The sequence below is a fragment of the Notamacropus eugenii genome, chromosome 6, assembly GCF_028372415.1.
Source record: "Notamacropus eugenii isolate mMacEug1 chromosome 6, mMacEug1.pri_v2, whole genome shotgun sequence".
Lineage (NCBI taxonomy): Eukaryota > Metazoa > Chordata > Mammalia > Diprotodontia > Macropodidae > Notamacropus > Notamacropus eugenii.
The window spans coordinates 56178166-56196604 of NC_092877.1; the positions used below are offsets into that span (position 1 = coordinate 56178166).

General features: G+C 40.1%; 1 protein-coding gene across 2 annotated transcripts in view; it reads right to left on the reverse strand.

The window, feature by feature from the left end:
- Positions 1 to 636: 636 nt before the first annotated feature.
- HTRA3 (HtrA serine peptidase 3) overlaps positions 637 to 18439 on the reverse strand; it is a 45764-nt gene continuing 27961 nt past the window's right edge. Inside the window, exons 4-9 of one of the 2 annotated variants that reach the window (XM_072620135.1) lie at positions 16423 to 16617; positions 13598 to 13630; positions 12081 to 12195; positions 4923 to 4971; positions 2988 to 3083; positions 637 to 1848 (exon numbers count right to left, since the gene is read on the reverse strand). In XM_072620135.1, the coding sequence (XP_072476236.1) occupies positions 1683 to 1848; positions 2988 to 3083; positions 4923 to 4971; positions 12081 to 12195; positions 13598 to 13630; positions 16423 to 16617 (654 nt within the window). In that variant the 3' untranslated portion in view covers positions 637 to 1682. Of the gene's footprint in view, positions 1849 to 2987; positions 3084 to 4922; positions 4972 to 9969; positions 10926 to 12080; positions 12196 to 13597; positions 13631 to 16422; positions 16618 to 18439 lie in introns of those variants that run through there. The other variant, XM_072620136.1, reaches the window with a different exon arrangement.

Consider the following 18439-nt stretch of genomic DNA (forward strand, 5'->3'; position numbering starts at 1 on the left):
CCCAATACAATATGGAATAATCTTAAAGTAAATAAAGCATTATGTAATGAGAAGTACATTGCACTAAGAGTTAGGTGACCTGAGACTTAATCCTGAATTTGCTATTAACCAATTGTACGATGTTGGACAAGTTGCTTCTTTTGGGTGCCTCAGTTTCTTTAACTGTTAAAACTGTTTTAATGTTTAATGTTTAAATGCTAGTCTGAATGGTCTCTAATCCCTCTTAGGAAACTCATTTTATGGTCTATATCTCCTAACTCTGATGTTCTAAAGTTCCATGTTTTAGGGTTCATCCCAGCTCTGATGTTGTAAGTTCTAAGGTCCCTCCTAGCTCTGCCATTTTAAGTTCTAAGGTCCCTCTCAGTTTTGATGTTCTAAGTTCTAAGATTCCCTCCCAGCTCTTCTACCCAATGTTTTATATTCTATTCGGATCTGATAGTCTACATTCTACATCTCATCAAGTTTGGGTGCAGCATATGTCCTCTATGTCAGTATAAAATGGAAGCAGTAGAAGGGCTAGAGAATTCTTTTTGAGTACCTGCTTTGTGCATGGCTTCGTGTTGGGTAGAGATCCCCAGAAAAGGCAGCAACATCTGAGAAGGCTCAGAAAAAGAAATGACACTTCTGGCACAGGTGTAAGAACAATTTGCTTGTAAACTTTAATATTTTCTTACAGTAGAAACATACAGTACAAGCTACACTGAGTATTCTTTTTACAGTAAAGCCTGCCAATATAATGTAAAACTAATCTATACCAAAAATGTAAAAAAAAAAATGGCATGTTATTTTTTCACATCATCTGCATGTTTTTTTCATATATATGGCATTAATTCTATAAGAATCATTTACTCTCTTCCAGCACTGCATGACCTAGGTGTCAGCTGCTGCAGCCAGTTACCACATTTGTTCCTTCTGAGGGTCATGAGAAGGGTGAGACTGCATGGTGGCAAATGGATTCAATTAGGAGTCAGGTGTTCTGTCCCCACTTTGCCACCAGCTGTGAGACCTTGACCAAGTCATCCCCTCTCTGGGCCTTGGCCATTATACTAGGTCATCTCCAAGGTCTCTTATCAGCTCTACAAGTCTATGATTCTGCCACAAATCTCTCCACTTACAGCCCTGTATTGAATTCAAAGTGGAGAAACTGTTTCCAAATATGATTTCACATTCAAGAGGACATGAAAAGCACAGCTTTCCATCTAAAGAGCTTCATGTTACAGCACAGAGATTTGGATCTTAACCAATCTGATGGGGTCTCTCGTTTTGAATATGGCCTCCTCACCAGAATAGGGTTCCTGGAGACTCTGGTTCTTTCTTGGGTGACACTCAGAAGTTTCTGTACAAGGAAAATATTGTGACTCTACTTTTTTTCTAATACTACAGAAATTTTAAAATACTCTAGCACTAAAATTCAGAACCACCGGGTCCAATTCTGCCTTTGGCTGTTATTCTTTAGAGCAACTCCAATAGGAGGTATTTAGGGCTCCACTAAAGACAAAATTTGGTCCATCGTTTTAATTCTGTGATATTAGATTGTGTTGTCCCTGTACAGAAATGGCTCAGGCTCACACATGTTAGGCCACCTTGTCATTAGTCAACAGGAAATGGGATTAGTTTGAAGAAGAGGTATCCAACATTCCAGAATCCAAGAAGTTGACAATAGCACAGAGGGACTCCTTCCTTTACATGACTACTTCAGGCTCAATATTAAAGAGCAAATCATCATTTCCTCTTCGAACTTCTAGTAGCAGGGGTGACTCCTTCATCACCGCTTCCTGAAGTTCACTGGAGTTTTTCAAGGGACGGCCATTTACTTTAACAATGATGTCTCCATCTTTGATTCCGCCTCTGTAAGGGAGATCAGTTGGAATAATTACAATTCACATATTGAGGAAGGTCAGGTGTTCATCTGTAGCTGAGGTTACTTATTCTTACTTTGGTCAGATTAGAGATAGTAAACTTGATAATACACTTTAGCTACTTTTTGCTGCCTGGAGAACACAATACAATATACTGGAAATATTACATTTAACTATCCTAATTCAGGTTCCATCACTTTTGACTTGAAATATTTTAAATAATCTCCTAATTAATTTCTCTTCTTCAAGTTTCTCCTTTTTCTAATTCATCCTTCACACAACTACAAAAATAATCTTTCTAATATATATTGTTCAGTCATTTCAGTCACATCTGACTCTGTGTGACCCGATTCTGGGGTTTTCTTGGCAGAGATACTGATGTGGTTTTCCATTTCCTTCTCTGGCTCATTTTACACATGAGGAAAAGGAGACAAACAGGATTCGGTGACTTACCCAGGGTCACACAACTAGTAAATGTCAGATTTAAACTCAGAAGATGAGTCTTCCTGACTCTAAGATTGGCACTCTATCCACTGAGATACCTAGCTGCCATTTCTAATGTTTAGGGTTGACTATATCATTCTCTTGTTCAAAAGACTTAAGTGGCTACTCTGCCTCTACGACAAAATGCAAACTGTTTTATTTGGATTTGAAGACCTTGCATAATCTGGATTGACCTAGTCTCATTTTACATTACTCCTTTTTCACATATTTCCCTCCTGAATTAGGTCAGAAGGTTCATAAGAACTGGAAAGATCTTAGAAAGAATCTAAGCCAAATGAGCAAACTGAATGCCAGTGAACTTAGGACTTATGGGGGTCATTTGGCTAGTAAATGGTAGAGCTGAGATTCAAACATGACTCCAAATCCCTGACTCACAAATCTCTTAATTCCCAGATCAATATTCTTTTCATCATACTACACAGCTTCTTCCAAATGATCAGCAATTCCATGATCCTAAACACATGGTCAAAGTAAAAGAAATGTCCCGACTTAGTACTCCCTTTGGTTTATCATGAAAAGTTCAAGCAAAAAAAAAATTGCATCCTAACACCCTTTCTTTTGAATAATTACAAAACACAAGTTAAATCGGAAATATATATGCAAATAGGTTTCTTGTTTGCTCACTTCTGAGATGGTGAATTTGGGACGACCTCATGCACGTAAATCCCACTGCTGACATCAGGAAAATCTGGATTGTCATCCTTCAGTTCTTCCACCAAACTGAAAAGAGAAGAGAAGAGAGAGCAAGAGCAGGAGGAGAGAGAGAGACACAGAGAGAGAGAGAGAGAGAGAGAGAGAGAGAGAGAGAGAGAGAGAGAGAGAGACAGAGACAGAGAGAGAGAGAGACAGAGACAGAGAGAGAGAGACAGAGAGACAGAGAGACAGAGACAGAGAGACAGAGAGGGAAGGAGACAGAGAAAGAGAGAGACAGAGAGACAGAGAGAGAGGGAGACAGAGAGAGAGGGAGAGGAGAGAGAGAGAGAGAGAGAGAGAGAGAGAGAGAGAGAGAGAGAGAGAGAGAGAGAGAGAGAGAGAACATTGTTATCATTATTTGCCTTAAGGTCCACGTGAGAAATCTGAGGCTCTGAGACGATCAAAGCACTTCCCTTTGACTGATCAGGCAAGTAGGTGAAGTCACAAGGAGGCAGTGGAAAGCTCACTTGTCTAGAAACCCTTCCCTCTCCACCCCCGATTTCCAGCTCTGACATACTATGCTTTAAAGCCCCTTCTAGCTCTGCCATACTTTATTCTAAGATCCCTTACAGCTCTGATATTCTGTTTTCTTAAATCCCTTCTGACTCTGACATTCTCTGCTCCAAGGTCCCTTCCAGCTCTGATGTTCTAGTTTCTAAGGCCCCTTTGGTCTTGACCTTTCTAGGACTCCATAAGACTAAATAACAGGAACAGTTAAAGAATAATTAATGAGAGTTGCATGTGATGACTAGGGAGGTTTGCCCAAGGGTTCTAATTGATGTAGAACTGCCAAAGTGTAGGTTAGGAGGTCCTTGGAATCTGCTGTATCAATATATTCTTCCTCAGGACTTTTCTTCATAGATTGTTTACTCCTTTAATAGCCAAGAATCAAATTCAATTCAAAGAAATTTGTTAAGTGCCCACCCTGTTCACGGTACTATACTGTACACTATACGTACCCTATATGTTTAACAATCTTACAGGTAACGGTGTTCTAAGTTCTGTCCCTTTTTTTGGCGGGGGGAGGTGTTCAGGGAGTGGTGCAGAGCGCATAAATTGGATTTGAAGAGAAGGAAGAGAAAAGGCTAAATTAATTTTTAAATATTTGGCCTGTGGCGGTGGTGGATGACTGCTGACAAAGCACAGTGGCACTCAGATATATTTCTAAGAGCTAACCATAAGAATCAATCATTTCATTAAAAACAGCATGAAAATCGAGAGGCGTGAATAAGTTTCTTCCTTCATAAATTCAAAAGAATTAAAGCCCTTTATAAAGCCAGAATCACCCTGAGCCCAGCCTTTGTGGGGACACGTAGGAAGCATTAAACATGAGAAGAGGAAGGAGATGCTACTTGGTCACTTGAGAATTCCGGAGACTGCACTTTGCAAATCAGATTTCTTTAGAATCTCGTATGTCTGCCTGCAGGGCGATGAGATGGCACTACAGGGCATGAAGTTCCAGGCTTGGAGTCAGGAAGACTCAGTTTCCTGAGTTCAAATCCAGCCTCAGACACTTATCAGCTGTGTGACCCTGGCTGGGAAAACCACTTAACCTTATTTGCCTCAGTTTTCTCATCTGCAAAATGAGCTGGAGAAGGAAATGTCAAATCACGCCAGTATCTTTCCCAAGAAAACCTTAATTAGAGTCATGAAGAGTTGGACGCAACTGAACAATAACAACGAATGGCTTAATGACCTCTTGCTGGAGATGTTATAGCATGTACAGGCACGGTTTGGATAAGCTGCCCTCTGAACTTCCTTCCAACTCTGACTATTTACCATGCTATGATTTTATCCTGAGCCAGATGCACAAAGACAACTGTAACAGTACTTAACATAGGATCCCCAGCCCCCTCAGACACCTACACTGGTGTAATGGTCCGCATCCGTATGCCAATGAAGCGCTTTTTCACATCTGGAAAAGAAATGGTAGGATATTGTTAGTTTCGCATGATCAGTTTCTGCTTCGAGATAATGGGCCTAGCAGAATTCCCCAAACATTCACATCCCTTCTTAGCTTTCTCAATTATTTGAACAGGAAATTGGCCTATTATTCGTGTAGTGCATGGTACAGTACAATGAGAAGAGCCTTGGTTCTGGGGTCAGAGAATCTGGGTTCATATCTTGCCTCAGATGCTTACTAATGATGTAAGACTTTGGGCAAGTCCTTTGACCATCCTGGGCCTCTTTTTTCCTCATCTATACAATGGGAAGGTAGACTAGTTGGCTTCTGAGGTCCCTTCCTTTCAGCACTGGACTAGGATCCTATTTTCTTGATTTAATTTTCATGTATTTCAAAGGCTTTCAAGTCCAAGAGGGACTACACTTGCTCTATTTGACCCAAGAAGGCAAAACTAGGAAAAGTGGAAGAGAAGCAAGTTTCAGTTGAATGTACAGAAGAATTGGATTAATAGTTGTGTTTGAAGAGAATCCTCTCCCACCTGTTTGTTTTAACCCAGCTGTGATAGTACTATGCCACAGTCTATACTTGTATTTTAGGTCATTTCTGTGCATAACACAATTCTGCTAGACCATAAGTTATGGGTGGGCAAGGAAAAGTGTTCTTGTCATCTGTGAATCCCTCCACTTCCCAGATTATTGGCACAGGTTCTCAATAAAGAGAACTGCAAAGTTAGAAAAAGTCCTGGAAGGCATTCAGTCTGTCCCTCCATCCAAAGTTCAACATCCCTCATGTATGGTTGTCCCACTTGCTCAAACATGTCCATGGATGAGGAGCTCACTACTTTTGGGGTAACCCATTCAATTTTAGGGAGAAGGGGAGGGGAATAAGTATTTATGCTCTAACTAAGAAATTTCATTTTATCTTGAAGAAAAATCTGTCTCCTTTCTTCTTCTCATTGGCCCTATTCCTGTCCTCTCGTGATGTGATGAGTAATTTTTCACATTAATTCCAATCACATCATCTTGAAGAAATAATAGCAGTGTGCTAGGTCAACTGCACACATATTTTAACCGGTGAATCAGTTCTTCTCTGTGAACAGAACTTTTTCTTAGAACTACAGCTCATCTGCAAGATTTTTAAGGAAAAATGGTACCTTAAATGTTTGGTAATTAAGTTTCCACCCTCTCTCCCAGTGTTGGCAACCAGTGGACAAGAAGTAACAATAATACCAAACGTTGGGTTTGGTAGTCAGAGGGTCTGGATTTGAATGCCAGCTCTGTGACTTAATACCTATGTAGCTCCGAGTAAACACATTAGCCTCACCGGGCCTCAGTTTCCTCAGCTATCAAATGTGGTGGTTGAAAAAGATTTAAGACCTTTAAGGTCTCTATGGTTCTTAATCTATGACCCCATATCTCTTGTTTGCTGAGCTCTGGGAGAGGTAGGGAGACATCAAGCTTAGAAAAGAAAGAACTCCTGCCCCTAAGGATTGTGTGGCCTAGAAGGGGAATGAGGCATAGATGGATAACTACAATATACATTGTGACTTGATAAGTGCATTAAATGGTGTTAAAAAAAAGAAAATCCCCATTATGTGAAGTCTGTGTGGGAAAGTTAATGCTAAGCTGGGGTGGAGACTCCTAGCTACTTCAAATGCTAAAGTACAGTAAAAATCACCAACCAAGGGATGTTTAGGGAAAGGAGGACATTTAGGTTAATTGTATATGTTTTCTAATTAATAAAGGATCAACTAAATAAACCTCTTTGATTTTTTCTGATTGTTGAAATGCCTCTTTATAGAGGGTATGAACTGAGCATCTAGGTGGCTCAGTGGAAAGAGCACCAGCCAGGAGTCAGGAAGACTCATCTTTCCTGAATTCAGATCTGGCTCAGACACTACCTGGGTGACCCTGGGCAAGTCACCTAACCTGTTTGCCTCAGTCCTTATCTGTAAAATGAGCTGGACAATTGACAAGAAAACCCCAAATGGAGTCATAAAGAGTAAAACAAGCCTGAAAACAACTGAATATGAATCCATAAAAAAGAAGAGGTGAAAAGAGGACTGGATTGAGGACTGGGAAACAATGGTTCTGGATTCTAGTTCTAGAAATGTTACCCTAGCCAATTCTCTTCTACTCATGGAATCTTAGTCTCTTCATTTGTAAAATGGGAATATTGCTACTATCCCTACATGTCTCACAGGTTTATGATAGAAGGGGTATGAAAGTGCTTTGAATCACGTTTAATTACACTTCCTTGTTTTAGTAAATTGTTTATGCTGAGCAGGGAATTTTTGAGTATTATGATTTTTGTAGGTAGGTATATAAGGTTGTCAATTAGGTCCTATTGTGCAGAGCAGTGATTGCAGAGATTGCAGGAGAGGGACTTCTAGTGTAGAAGTGAGTTTTCTAATCAAATCCCTTGGTAATGTCTCCTAAAAGTGAGTCCTGTTTACTCAATGTTTCTCTGCAGTTGTCATTGAGATTATCATATTCAAAATATCAGGCACCTCCACCTCATTAACTGAGAATGGCCACCTTATGACAAAGCCTGTCTGGGGTCAATTGATACCTAATTTGATCAGGTTTTCATTACAAGGTTCTTCACATTTTAGTTTGGATGGCAGCAGTGCTAACTGGCCTTTGGATGGTAGCACAGCACCTGGCACATAGTGAACAATGAATACCAGTTGACTGTGGATTAGAGGCAGCCTGGTATGGTAGACCCTGTGGGCACTGGAATTGGGAGTAAAGAGAGCTAGGCCTGAGTCCTAATACTGCTACTTCCTAAGTCTGTGACCCTGAGCAAGTCATTCAACCCTCTAGGTCTCAGTTTCCCATATGTAAAAGGGGACCAATATTACTGATATTACCATATCTGTAGTTACTGAACATGATGCAGTGTATGAGATCAGGGATATAAAGTAAATGGTAGACTACAAACAAAGGGCTATAGAAATGCAGACTAATTTAATTACTCTACAAAACTCCCCTTGAGAAAGAATTGGGAATAGAAAAGAACTAAATTCAGAATGGGAGGATCCAGATTTGAATCTCAGTTCTCCTTATTTCCTGTGTAAATTTGGGCAAAAGTTATTGCTTTTGGTCTCAGTTTCCTCATCTGTACCACGAGGTGGGAAGGAGTTGAGCTAGATTATGTTTAAGCTTCCTTTCCCCTAAAGATCTTCTGATCACCTCAAAAATATGTTTGAAGGCATTTAAATCACAATGAGGGAAGCAGTGTGGCAAAGTGAACAGAGGACTGGCCTCCTCCAAGTCAGGAAAACCTGAGTGCGAGTCCTGCCTCTGATACGCTGGGACTGGGTAGTTCTGGGCAAGTCACCTCTCAGGAGGCTGTTGAAGACCTCTCAGATGGTCCTAGGACCCCCAGGAGATTCCTAAGTAACAGAAGTTGCAGTAAAGTTGACCATCTGCCTCAGTGGAGGGAGATTTTCTTTCCACAGTTTCTTACATCAATGAAATTATGACAGATCTGGACTTACAGAAGGACCAGAGCAGGTTTGGCCTCCACATGGTCACAGAGATTTGTGGGGATAGATTTAGTTTTGGATGTACTTTGGGGAAAACATATCCACAGTGGAGCTCAAGAAGGCATTTTATTCTCTGGAAGGTTTGAAGAATTATTATTATTAACAAAAATACAATAGTTGACATTTATATAGAACCTTATGGCCACAAACTTTTTCCCCACATCCATGATCTCATCCTCATAACAGTATTGTGAGGTAGGCAGTTTTAAGGATTACTACGTTGCTTTTAAAGATGATGTTCCAAAAAGGAACCCAGGAATATAATATGTAAGTTGTTTGTTTCTATGTATTTCCACGTTGTCTCCCCATTACACTGTAAGCTTCTTAAGGTGTTTTTTGCCTCTTTTTGTATACCCTGCACTTAGCACGGTGCCTACCTTAAGGCAGGCACTTAATAAATATTTATTGATTAATTATTGATTGAATATCCTGCTTGGCAATAGAGGGCAGAAATAGATGCAATGGTTATAGAAAGGAAGATTTCAACTCAGGGTAAGAAAAAAAACTTCCTTACTATTCACCTTGTATAAAAGTGGAATTGGCTGCTTAGCTTAGGTAATAATGATTCCCCTATCCCTGAGGGTCTTTGAGTAGAGGCTGGAAGCTGGTCAGGGGTGGGGAACGTGCAGCCTTGAAGTCACAAGTGGCCCTCTAGGTCCTCAATTGCAGCCCTTTGAATCCAAACATCACAGAACAAATCCTTTTATTAAGAGTTCCCCAGGCTGGATGGTTGCATGTCAGGGATCTTGGGGAGGGGATTCCAATCCAGAGACAAGTTCTTGGGATCATATGGATGGGTTAGATGCCATCTAAACTCTGTTCCAGCTTCCAAAATAAGTGAGTCTGCATATGCGGGATCTTAAAGCTACAAGGGTTTCCGGGAGATGATAGAGACCAATGGTTTCATTTTACAGAGGTGGAAACTGAAATAGTATGAAATGAAGTGACCTTTGCAGTAATATAATTAGAAAGGGGCAGTGTTGAGACTAGAACCTAGGTCCCTTAGCTCTTTTCACCTCATTGACAATGAGTCTCCTGCCACGTTCTTTTTTCAGCCTCATTAAATTTCCTCTTGTGACTACACTACAGTCCAACAAACTTTAAACCCTGCCACGAGCTTGGAAATGACCAAATGGTTTCCACTTCAAGAGCCAGACGTTACACCTGAGAAGCCGGAGGGACCAGCAGGGAGCGAATCCACAGCCTGTCTCAGAGTAACTCACATTTCCATGTGCTCAGGGCTCACAGGTGACTGCTGTCAATGTTGGTCAGTTTCCACACATGTCATGGGACTTCAAGGATTTGAAAAAAATTGGCATTAACTATTCACACCATAAACAACCAACTCCATACCCATTATATATTGCACCAGAACTCCTGCTGAGGACTATGACGAATGGAAATATTAAGAGTCTCTTTAATTTAAAATGCAGAGATAAAAGGACCTTGGATAAACAGAGTTTGAATGATCTGATGCTTTTATTAAATGAAATAGCAAACCCTTGAATCAGCTCAAGGACCCAAACTGTGTATCCTTTTTGGTAAATGGAAGATGGCTTCACAAAGTTTGGGTGTATTCTGAAGAATTATAGGATTGCAAAGTATTTTCTTTTACTGGTAGATGAGGCGATAGACACTGTGCAGGACAGTATCTATCCCCTAAGATCTTAAGTGCAACCATAGACAGCCATCCATTTTGTGTGGGCCAGTCTAGTGTACATGTGGAGAAGTGACAGTTCCTCTGTCCTCTCTCTGGTTACACCATATCTGGGCAACTGTGTTCAGTTTGGGGGTTCATGTTTTTGAAAGGATATTGATAAGCTACACGCACCAGTGGAGGACGATCAGATGATGAAGGGACTGGAAATCAGGTCATATAAGGCTTAATGAAAGGAATTGGGGATGTTGAACTTGGAGAAGTGATTTGGGGTAGGATAAGGATAGGAAGGGGATTATAGCTATCTTCAAGTATATTACAGCTTATCACATGGAAGAGGGATAACATGTTTTGTGAGGCTCCAGGGGGAGATGCTAAGACAAATGGGTAGACAATTCAGAGGAATGAATACATTCTTTCTAATAATAAAAGCTATTCAAAAGTGCAGTGGGCTATTTGTGAGGTGCAGTAGTAAGATCTCTGTAATTTTCAAGAAGATGTTGCTGAGACACATTTGGCAGATCATTTAGGAGTTGTTCCTGCTTTGGGAGGAGAGTTGGTGACCTATTAGGCCCCTTCTAGCTCAGATTCTCCTGGAGAGAACATGTGAATAAGAAAATCAAAATGGAAGCTGTATGTGGTGACCATAATGTAATCTGGTACAACTGTGTGGGCCTCAGTGTCCTTAGATGGTGGAGAAAGTGGTTATGGCTGGTGTCTTCTCTTTCCCAGATGATTATGATGGCATCTGGACTGGAGCTTTGAAGTGATGGAAGATTGTAAGTTAACAGTTGTTTGAGAAGCTTACAGGTTCAGTTTCAGAGAGGTGGAGAAGGGAAAATGACAACAAAAATAATGATCGCTGACGCTGATGGTGCTTTAAAGTTTGCAAAGCCCGTTACAAACATCACCTCATTCAATCCTCACAACAGCCCTATGAGATAGGTATTATTATCCCCAGTTTACAGAGGAAACTGAGCCTAAGAGAGGTTAACCGCCTTGCCTAAAGTCAGAGTTAGTGTCAGAGGCAGGCCTCAAACTCAGATCTTCCCATTTCCAAGAAATGAATATCTGAAACTGGAAATGAGGTTAACTCAGTAGATGAAAACTCAGTGGGGAGGAGAGAAAGGTGGTGGGAGCAGAGATGGCTCTGTATGAGAAGGGCCAGTTACCCAAATTCAAGATGGTACATTATTGGACACCACAGAGTTTATTAAGGGGAACAGCAGTAATGCCTCACACTACCCTAAAGCTACATAATATAAAATATTTACGATTACAAAGGAAAGTGATTTAAATACAATTATCAAAATATTTTTAAAAAAGCAAACCAGTTCACAGACTCTCCGCCACCCCCAGGTTAAGAGCCTCTGGACTGGATGATCTCTGAGATCCTACCTAGTTTTGTATTTTATGATGCTATGAGATGAGACTGTTGATGACAGGGAAGGAAGAAATTGAGCCTGGCAACTACCTGAGTGTGGAGTGAGCTGGGTGAGTGGGCACAGAAGAGACAGGGAGAATCTGGAGAGGACTCATTTAGTGTCTCAACTCTGTGCAAAGCCTCTTGGGGTGGGGGGGAAGAGATGAAGTTAGTACCAGGAGACAAGACAAGCAACATCTTCACAACATATTGCTTTAGTCCAAGCCCAAGAGACTATTTTCTTCTGCTTTGGCTCTCCATGAGGAGAGAGTTGTTAGACTTGGCACTGACTCGTCCCTGGTCCCGGATTGGTTTACATGCTTTATTCTCAGGCACCAGCTCTGTTTGTATGCCCAAGTTAACTGGTTGCAACTGAGGCCTCACTCTTCATGGGAAATGGGAATTTTACGGGAAGAATTGTTTTTGGGTTTTTTTTTTTTTCCAATCTTCTGAGGGTTGGCTTTTCTAAGGTCTCCAAGCAGGGACTTTACCTTTATTTTGCTTGTCATAGGACTCAGTAAGGAAGCGTGTGATGCGATCTGATGGAATAGCAAAGGAGATCCCAGCTGCAACTTTTAATGTGTTTATTCCAATGACTTCTCCATCCTGTGCAAAGAGAGTGGATTAAGTGGTCACTAGAGGACAATAAAGCAAGCCACATTGCCCACAACTTTAAAAAAGAAAGATAAAGTTAATCCAGGTTTCTAAAAGGAACAGCTGTCCAGTCATTGTAAAGTGCCTCACTCTAAAATGCTTCCCCAAAGTATCCCTTTAAAGCTGATTGCTTCACTTATAGTGGCCAATTTCCCATTTTATTCTCCACAAACTCAAAGAGTAGCCGAATGAGCTCGAATCTGACTAGCTGTGAGTGGGCTTTCTAAGAGACGTAAGAAAAAAATGGGAATGTCTTCCTCAGACATGCATTTTACAGATAAGGAAATGGAAGCACAGAGTTAAGTGATTTGCTTCCCATCCCATTGTTAGAAGCTTTCATACTTTTTTTTCCATCACCCATACTAAATTCTGAATAACTCACGTCACAGTCTATTTAGAACCATAAAATTCTGGAATGGGCTTTTCAATATAGAATGTCAGAGTGACAACACAGATCACAGAATATTAGAGCAGAAATTTTTTCATAGATCACTTGGTCCAAACTCCTTTTTTACAGATTTAGAAACTGGCTCAGCGAGAGGAAATGACTTCCTTAATGATTTAATTTAACTTAATGACACCAAAGTCCTTAGCACTGATGGTTCAATATCAGAAACTGATATGATTTTATCAGAGGACATGACATCAGAGAAGAAGCACTCTAAAAACAAAGGGATTTTTTCATTGCATTTGAAGCTGAAACCTTCCACAAATGCTCTCTCTTCTTTCAGAATGGGAGCCCCTGGAGATCTGGGACTATCATGATTTTTTTTTGTTTGTATTCCTAGTGATTTGCACACAGTAAGTGCTTAACAAATGCTTCATTCATTTCTATATTTGAAAAAAGAGATTTTCCAACAATGAATGTCCCTTTTGGTCTTCCATTTCTACCCTCAATGTTCCTTTCATGCTGACTAACTGATCAGCCACAACTTGGTCTCATGCACAGTTCCCAGACAGAGCTCAGCTAGAGGAGTTTTGAAGGAGAGAATGCCAACCTTGGGGCGATCAATCCTGAGGTTTCAGGAGAGGGAAGGGAGGTGGAGGGCCCTCTGTCAGTGTAAGTCTTGGAGAAATCAAGCAGCATTCTAAATGCCCACAGACAGGCTTCTTGGAAAACAGCTCTTAAAGCCAAAGCTCCTAAGAGTTTCTCCTCTTAGCAGTAATACTGTCTGACATTGAAGACTTAATCCTGTTTTATGGAGGGACTAATGATCCACTTGGTGGTTTGCCTGGGTCTTTTGCTCTCCCATCATGTTTCTTTGTGCTACTCATGTCCAGGCTCATTTGTAGGAAATTCATGGAAATTCAAAGAGACTTTTGATCTAAAATCAGCTTTCAATCGTGTACTTACCAGATTAACTAGAGGTCCTCCTGAGTTTCCATACTATAATAAGGGAGTAAAAGACAACTATTAGATTTTTAATTTTAGGAAAAAATATATGTGTATTGAAAATATAGTTCAAAGAATTACCATAAAACATCAGAGCTGTAAGGGACCTCGGGACCACAGTGCACAGCTTCTTATCACCTTCTAATTATGTTGCTTCCCTAGGTAGCAGGTAAGAGTCTTGAAAGCAGGGACTATTTTTTTGCTTTCTTCATCCAGTAAGTGTTTAATAAATGCTTATTTAAGGATTGGTTATAGTTGGAAGGCATAGAGGACACAGTAAACAAGACCAGTAGAGCTAGAAGGAATATTAAAACATCAACTGAAAGTTGAGAGAATTCTCAGTTTTACAGAGGCTCAGAGATGTGAATTAACTTGTCCAGGGTCACACAGCGGATAAGTGGCAGAACTGGGGTGTGAAATCAAGTATTCCACTTCCTAGTCTGAGACCTTACCACTGTACCACAGTGCCCAATTTTCAAAAGGGAGCTCCTATAACATTCTTCCTAAATGGCAGATTCACTGATAAAGGTGTACAACCTCCCAAGGGGGTCAACTGTGAAAAGGAAAACACTCTTCTGGATGGATGAATTTTTGGTCTGTTTGTTAAAAGATCCAGTCTCATTAGGTTATAGCCATATTTTTTGTACGTGATTACAACCTGTCTTCGTGACCCATTACAAAAAAAGAGTGGGTCTTAAAAGTCAATTACAAAAAACTATATAATGTGGATTATTGTTCATGTAGAAGTACCCAGAAAAACAATAAAGCCCCATGAAGACTCAAGGATGTAGTAGTGAGCTCCCTATCACAGGAAGTGTGTGAGTGGAGGCATCGTCTCTCTTTTCCTAGTGAAGTGATATTAAAAAAAAACAAAGTTACTCACATCCCCTCCCCCAGCCTATTTTAAACACTAGCAGCTTCCTATCATTCGTTTGTCCTAAGGCGTACGGAGAAGTGAGGCTTAAATATTGATCTATCTTGAGGAAAGGGTCTGAATCACATCGTTTTTTTAAACACTTTTTTTTTTTTTACTATGAACACAATCATCTACAAACCTAGACATTCAAAGATGAACAAAAAGGAAGGACTGTGGATGAAACTGTGAATTTCTGCTGCATGGAAATGTGGTTTATAAAGATATATGTATACATATATATAAATTTTTATGTATGTATATATTTTATATATTTGTGCATACATACACACGCATATATATACATGCATGCATACATTCTACACTTCTCATGAAGTTTTTTTTTTTTAAGTTGAGTGACACACACAGTGACAGTATGCATTTGTTCCTCTGGTTCAGTAAGAACCTTTCTTACTTTTTCACAAGCACATAAATGTTCCTGATTTGGGTGGTGCTTAAACCTTGGGAACACTTTGGTAAGAAACATCCATCCATCATTCACTCCTTATTCCCTTGAGGGGAGAAGTTGAAACTTTCTGATCCCAAAGTAGGAGGCATCTTCCCAGCTGAACTAACAAGTCTAATTTAGTAATCAATGCCAAAAACAACAATGATTTTTTAATGCTGATTTTCTATACTAAACTGTAATGAAACCATCTTTCTGCTCATCAGACCACATCTGGAATATTCTGTTCAGCTCTGAGCATGACATTTGGAGAGGGACGGTGACATATTGGGTTGAGTACGGGGGAGGGTGACCGGGATCATGAGGGGACTGGGAATTATGGCATAAGGTGACTAGTTAAATGAATTAAAGCTTAGCCTGGTGTCTTAGGGGAGATATGAAGGTTGTTTTTATGTACTTGATGGATTGTCCCATGAAGGAAAGATTAGCTACTTTCTACAGGGGAATAACGAGTTGATGATAATGTAAGATAGAACTTTTTAGCCATTAGAGCTGTAAAATGGACTTCCTCTGCCTTGTGCTGAGTTCCCCTTAACTCTTGAGTGTCCAAGCAGAGACAAGTTAGAGACGTATTTGGAAGGTGAACTAAGGTTCCTTATTAATTCAATTACCAATTGAGTTTCATCATTTATAAAATGAAGATGATAATCCTTGTCCTATGTACATTATAGTCCATCGCTCATAAAATGAAGCCAATTTACATAGAATATGTCCCTACCCAAGTACCCAAGGGATTTAGTACCGTTTCATAATATCACTTCTTTTGGAAAGGTAGACAGTCATTTAATCCACTCCCAGATTAGAAGTTTTAATAAATGTGAAACTTTAAGCAACTGGGTCAAATAGCTTTGGCATAACCATAACTAGGGTGAGGTGACTGATATTTTGTCCCAGGGTGCTGAATTAATATAGCACTGACAGTGTTTTCAGTCCTTCAGTAGGGCAGAGGCAACAGAGCTTGACACCTAATTAGCGAGAATATTTAATTTTCTCTTGTATTATGTTCTGTTTTGGTTTGTTTTCTCCCATTCTCATGGTTTGACCTGTTCATTTTAATTCTTCTATGCAAATGTGAAAATGTGTTTAATAAGAACATAGGTGTAGAACTCATATAGGATTGCATGCCATCTTGGGGAGTGGGGAAGGAGAGGGAGAAAATTTAAGGCTTATGGAGGTGATTGTTGAAAACTGAAAACAAATTAATTTTAAAAAGAATAATTAGTTAAAATAGGATAATAATAATAATAAATGCTCCACCTCCCATCTACTTTCTTCTGATGTACATATACATGTTCAGACGCATATGCATAAACCAGCCCATCTACAAATTACAACCATGTTGGACAGTTCAAATACAGTTATTGACTGTATCCACAATGTGTTATCAGAGTTAAGTGCATGACTTACATTGATGATGGCATCTGTTTGAATGTAATCCATGTCAGAGTCCTTAAGACCCAATTCTTTTCCATCTCGTTGGGCTGTGCTGACAATTCCTGTTGTGACTGTGTTTTGTAAGGCAAACGGACTCCCAATAGCCACCACAAATTCTCCTGGCCTCAGGTCCGCTGAATGACCCAGCAGTAAGACAGGTAGTTTTTTCTAATGAAGAGAAAATTGAATATAGGAAGTTGAATACTAGAATTTGTTCATTCATTCAACCAATGCATTGATCAGATTTCTCAGGATTAACTGAACCTATGGTTTCATGAACATGGGGTACTCCCAATGAATGACTTCCTTTCACGGGGCCTATCAGCCACAACTCTGAATCTGTTTGTCTTAGAGGATTGGCCAGGGATATTGAGGGGTAAAGACACTTGACCAGGGCCATATAACCAGCACATGGCAGGAATAAGGACTTGTGTTGGGGCCTTCTTGAGTCTGAGGTCAACTTTCTATCCAGTTAGTCAGGCTGCTCTCAATGAAAGGTAAAGGTAATAAACTTTTGTCTGTTCATGTTAATAACAACCAAGATAATAACATGATATTTTGGTATCCAGATAATAACAATAGCTAGCATTTATAGAGCACTTTAAGTTTTGCAAAATGCTTTACCTCTATTTTCTCATTTGATCTTCTGAACAACCCTGGGAGATAGGTGCTATCATTATCTTTGCAAATGAGGAAACCAAGAGAGACAGAGTTTAAGTGACTTACTTAGGGTCACATAACTAGTAAGTCAGGCAGAATTTGAACTTGGGTCTTCCTGATTCCAAGCCTGCCATTCTATCCATGGCATCAGATCTTTATGTGGAGCTGTTATTATCATTAATTATTATTATTTTGGTATCAGGAGAGCTCTGGATTCTGATCCTGACTATAACACTCGATAGCTATATAGCCATAGAGGAGTTTCTATGTCTCTGAGTCTCAGTTTTCCTCATCTGTAGAACAGCCACAATACTTTCACTCAATTCCTAAATACTTTGTAGAGAAAGTGTGTTGTAAATCTTAAAGTAGGGCAAAAAATTGGGCAGCTAGATGGTGCCATAGTGGATAGAGTGCCAGGCTGGAGTCAGGAAGACTCATCATCTTGAGTTCAAATCTAGCCTCAGACACTTAACTAGCTGTGTGACCCTGGACAGTTCACTTAACCCTGTTTGCCTCAGTTTCCTCATCTGTAAAATGAGTCAGAGAAGGAAATGGCAAAACACTCCAGTGTCTTTGTCAAGAAAACCTCAAATAGGGTCACAAAGGGTCGGATATGACTGAAAGGATTGAACAACCGCAGCATAACCTTAAAGTGTCATAGAAATGTGATTGCCTATTTTTTATTATTATGATTTATATGGCACTCTGTAAAGTGCTTTTACTATGGAAGCAGTATGGTATAATAGAAAGAGGATTGGCTTGAAGTCAGAAGATATAGGTTCAAAAACCTGCCTTTTATACATACTCTACCTGAATGACCATGGACAGCTTTTTCACCTATAGAAAAGAGGGGATTGGTGGAGATGACCTCTGAGATCCCTTCCCTCTCTACCTCATCTATCTTGTGATCTTCCTAACAGCCTGGAAACTGAAGCTCAGAGAGCTGACTTTCCCAAAGCTAAAATACACTCAATCTTTAGTATGTCCAAAGCCTTCCTCCTCCACAGCACTAAGTTCCAGGGCCCTCTCTAACTCACATACAACTCCCTCCCACGCCAGTCCTCTCCTCCACCCAGCCAGGATGGGGGAATGCAAACTCATTTGAGTTCGAGCCTAAGCAAAACCTAATTATAGCACCGATCTATAAAAGTCACGCAATGCATACCAGAGCCAAATATAAACTGTTTCTGGATGAAAGACAGCCTAGTGTAGTGGAAAGAACTCTAGCCTCTTGTTTCACTTCTCTTATTAATTCACTCCATGGCCTTGGGCAAATAAGAGCTGGAAGGGGCTAGATGTTCTCTAAGAATAACCTTTTATTTTAATGTTG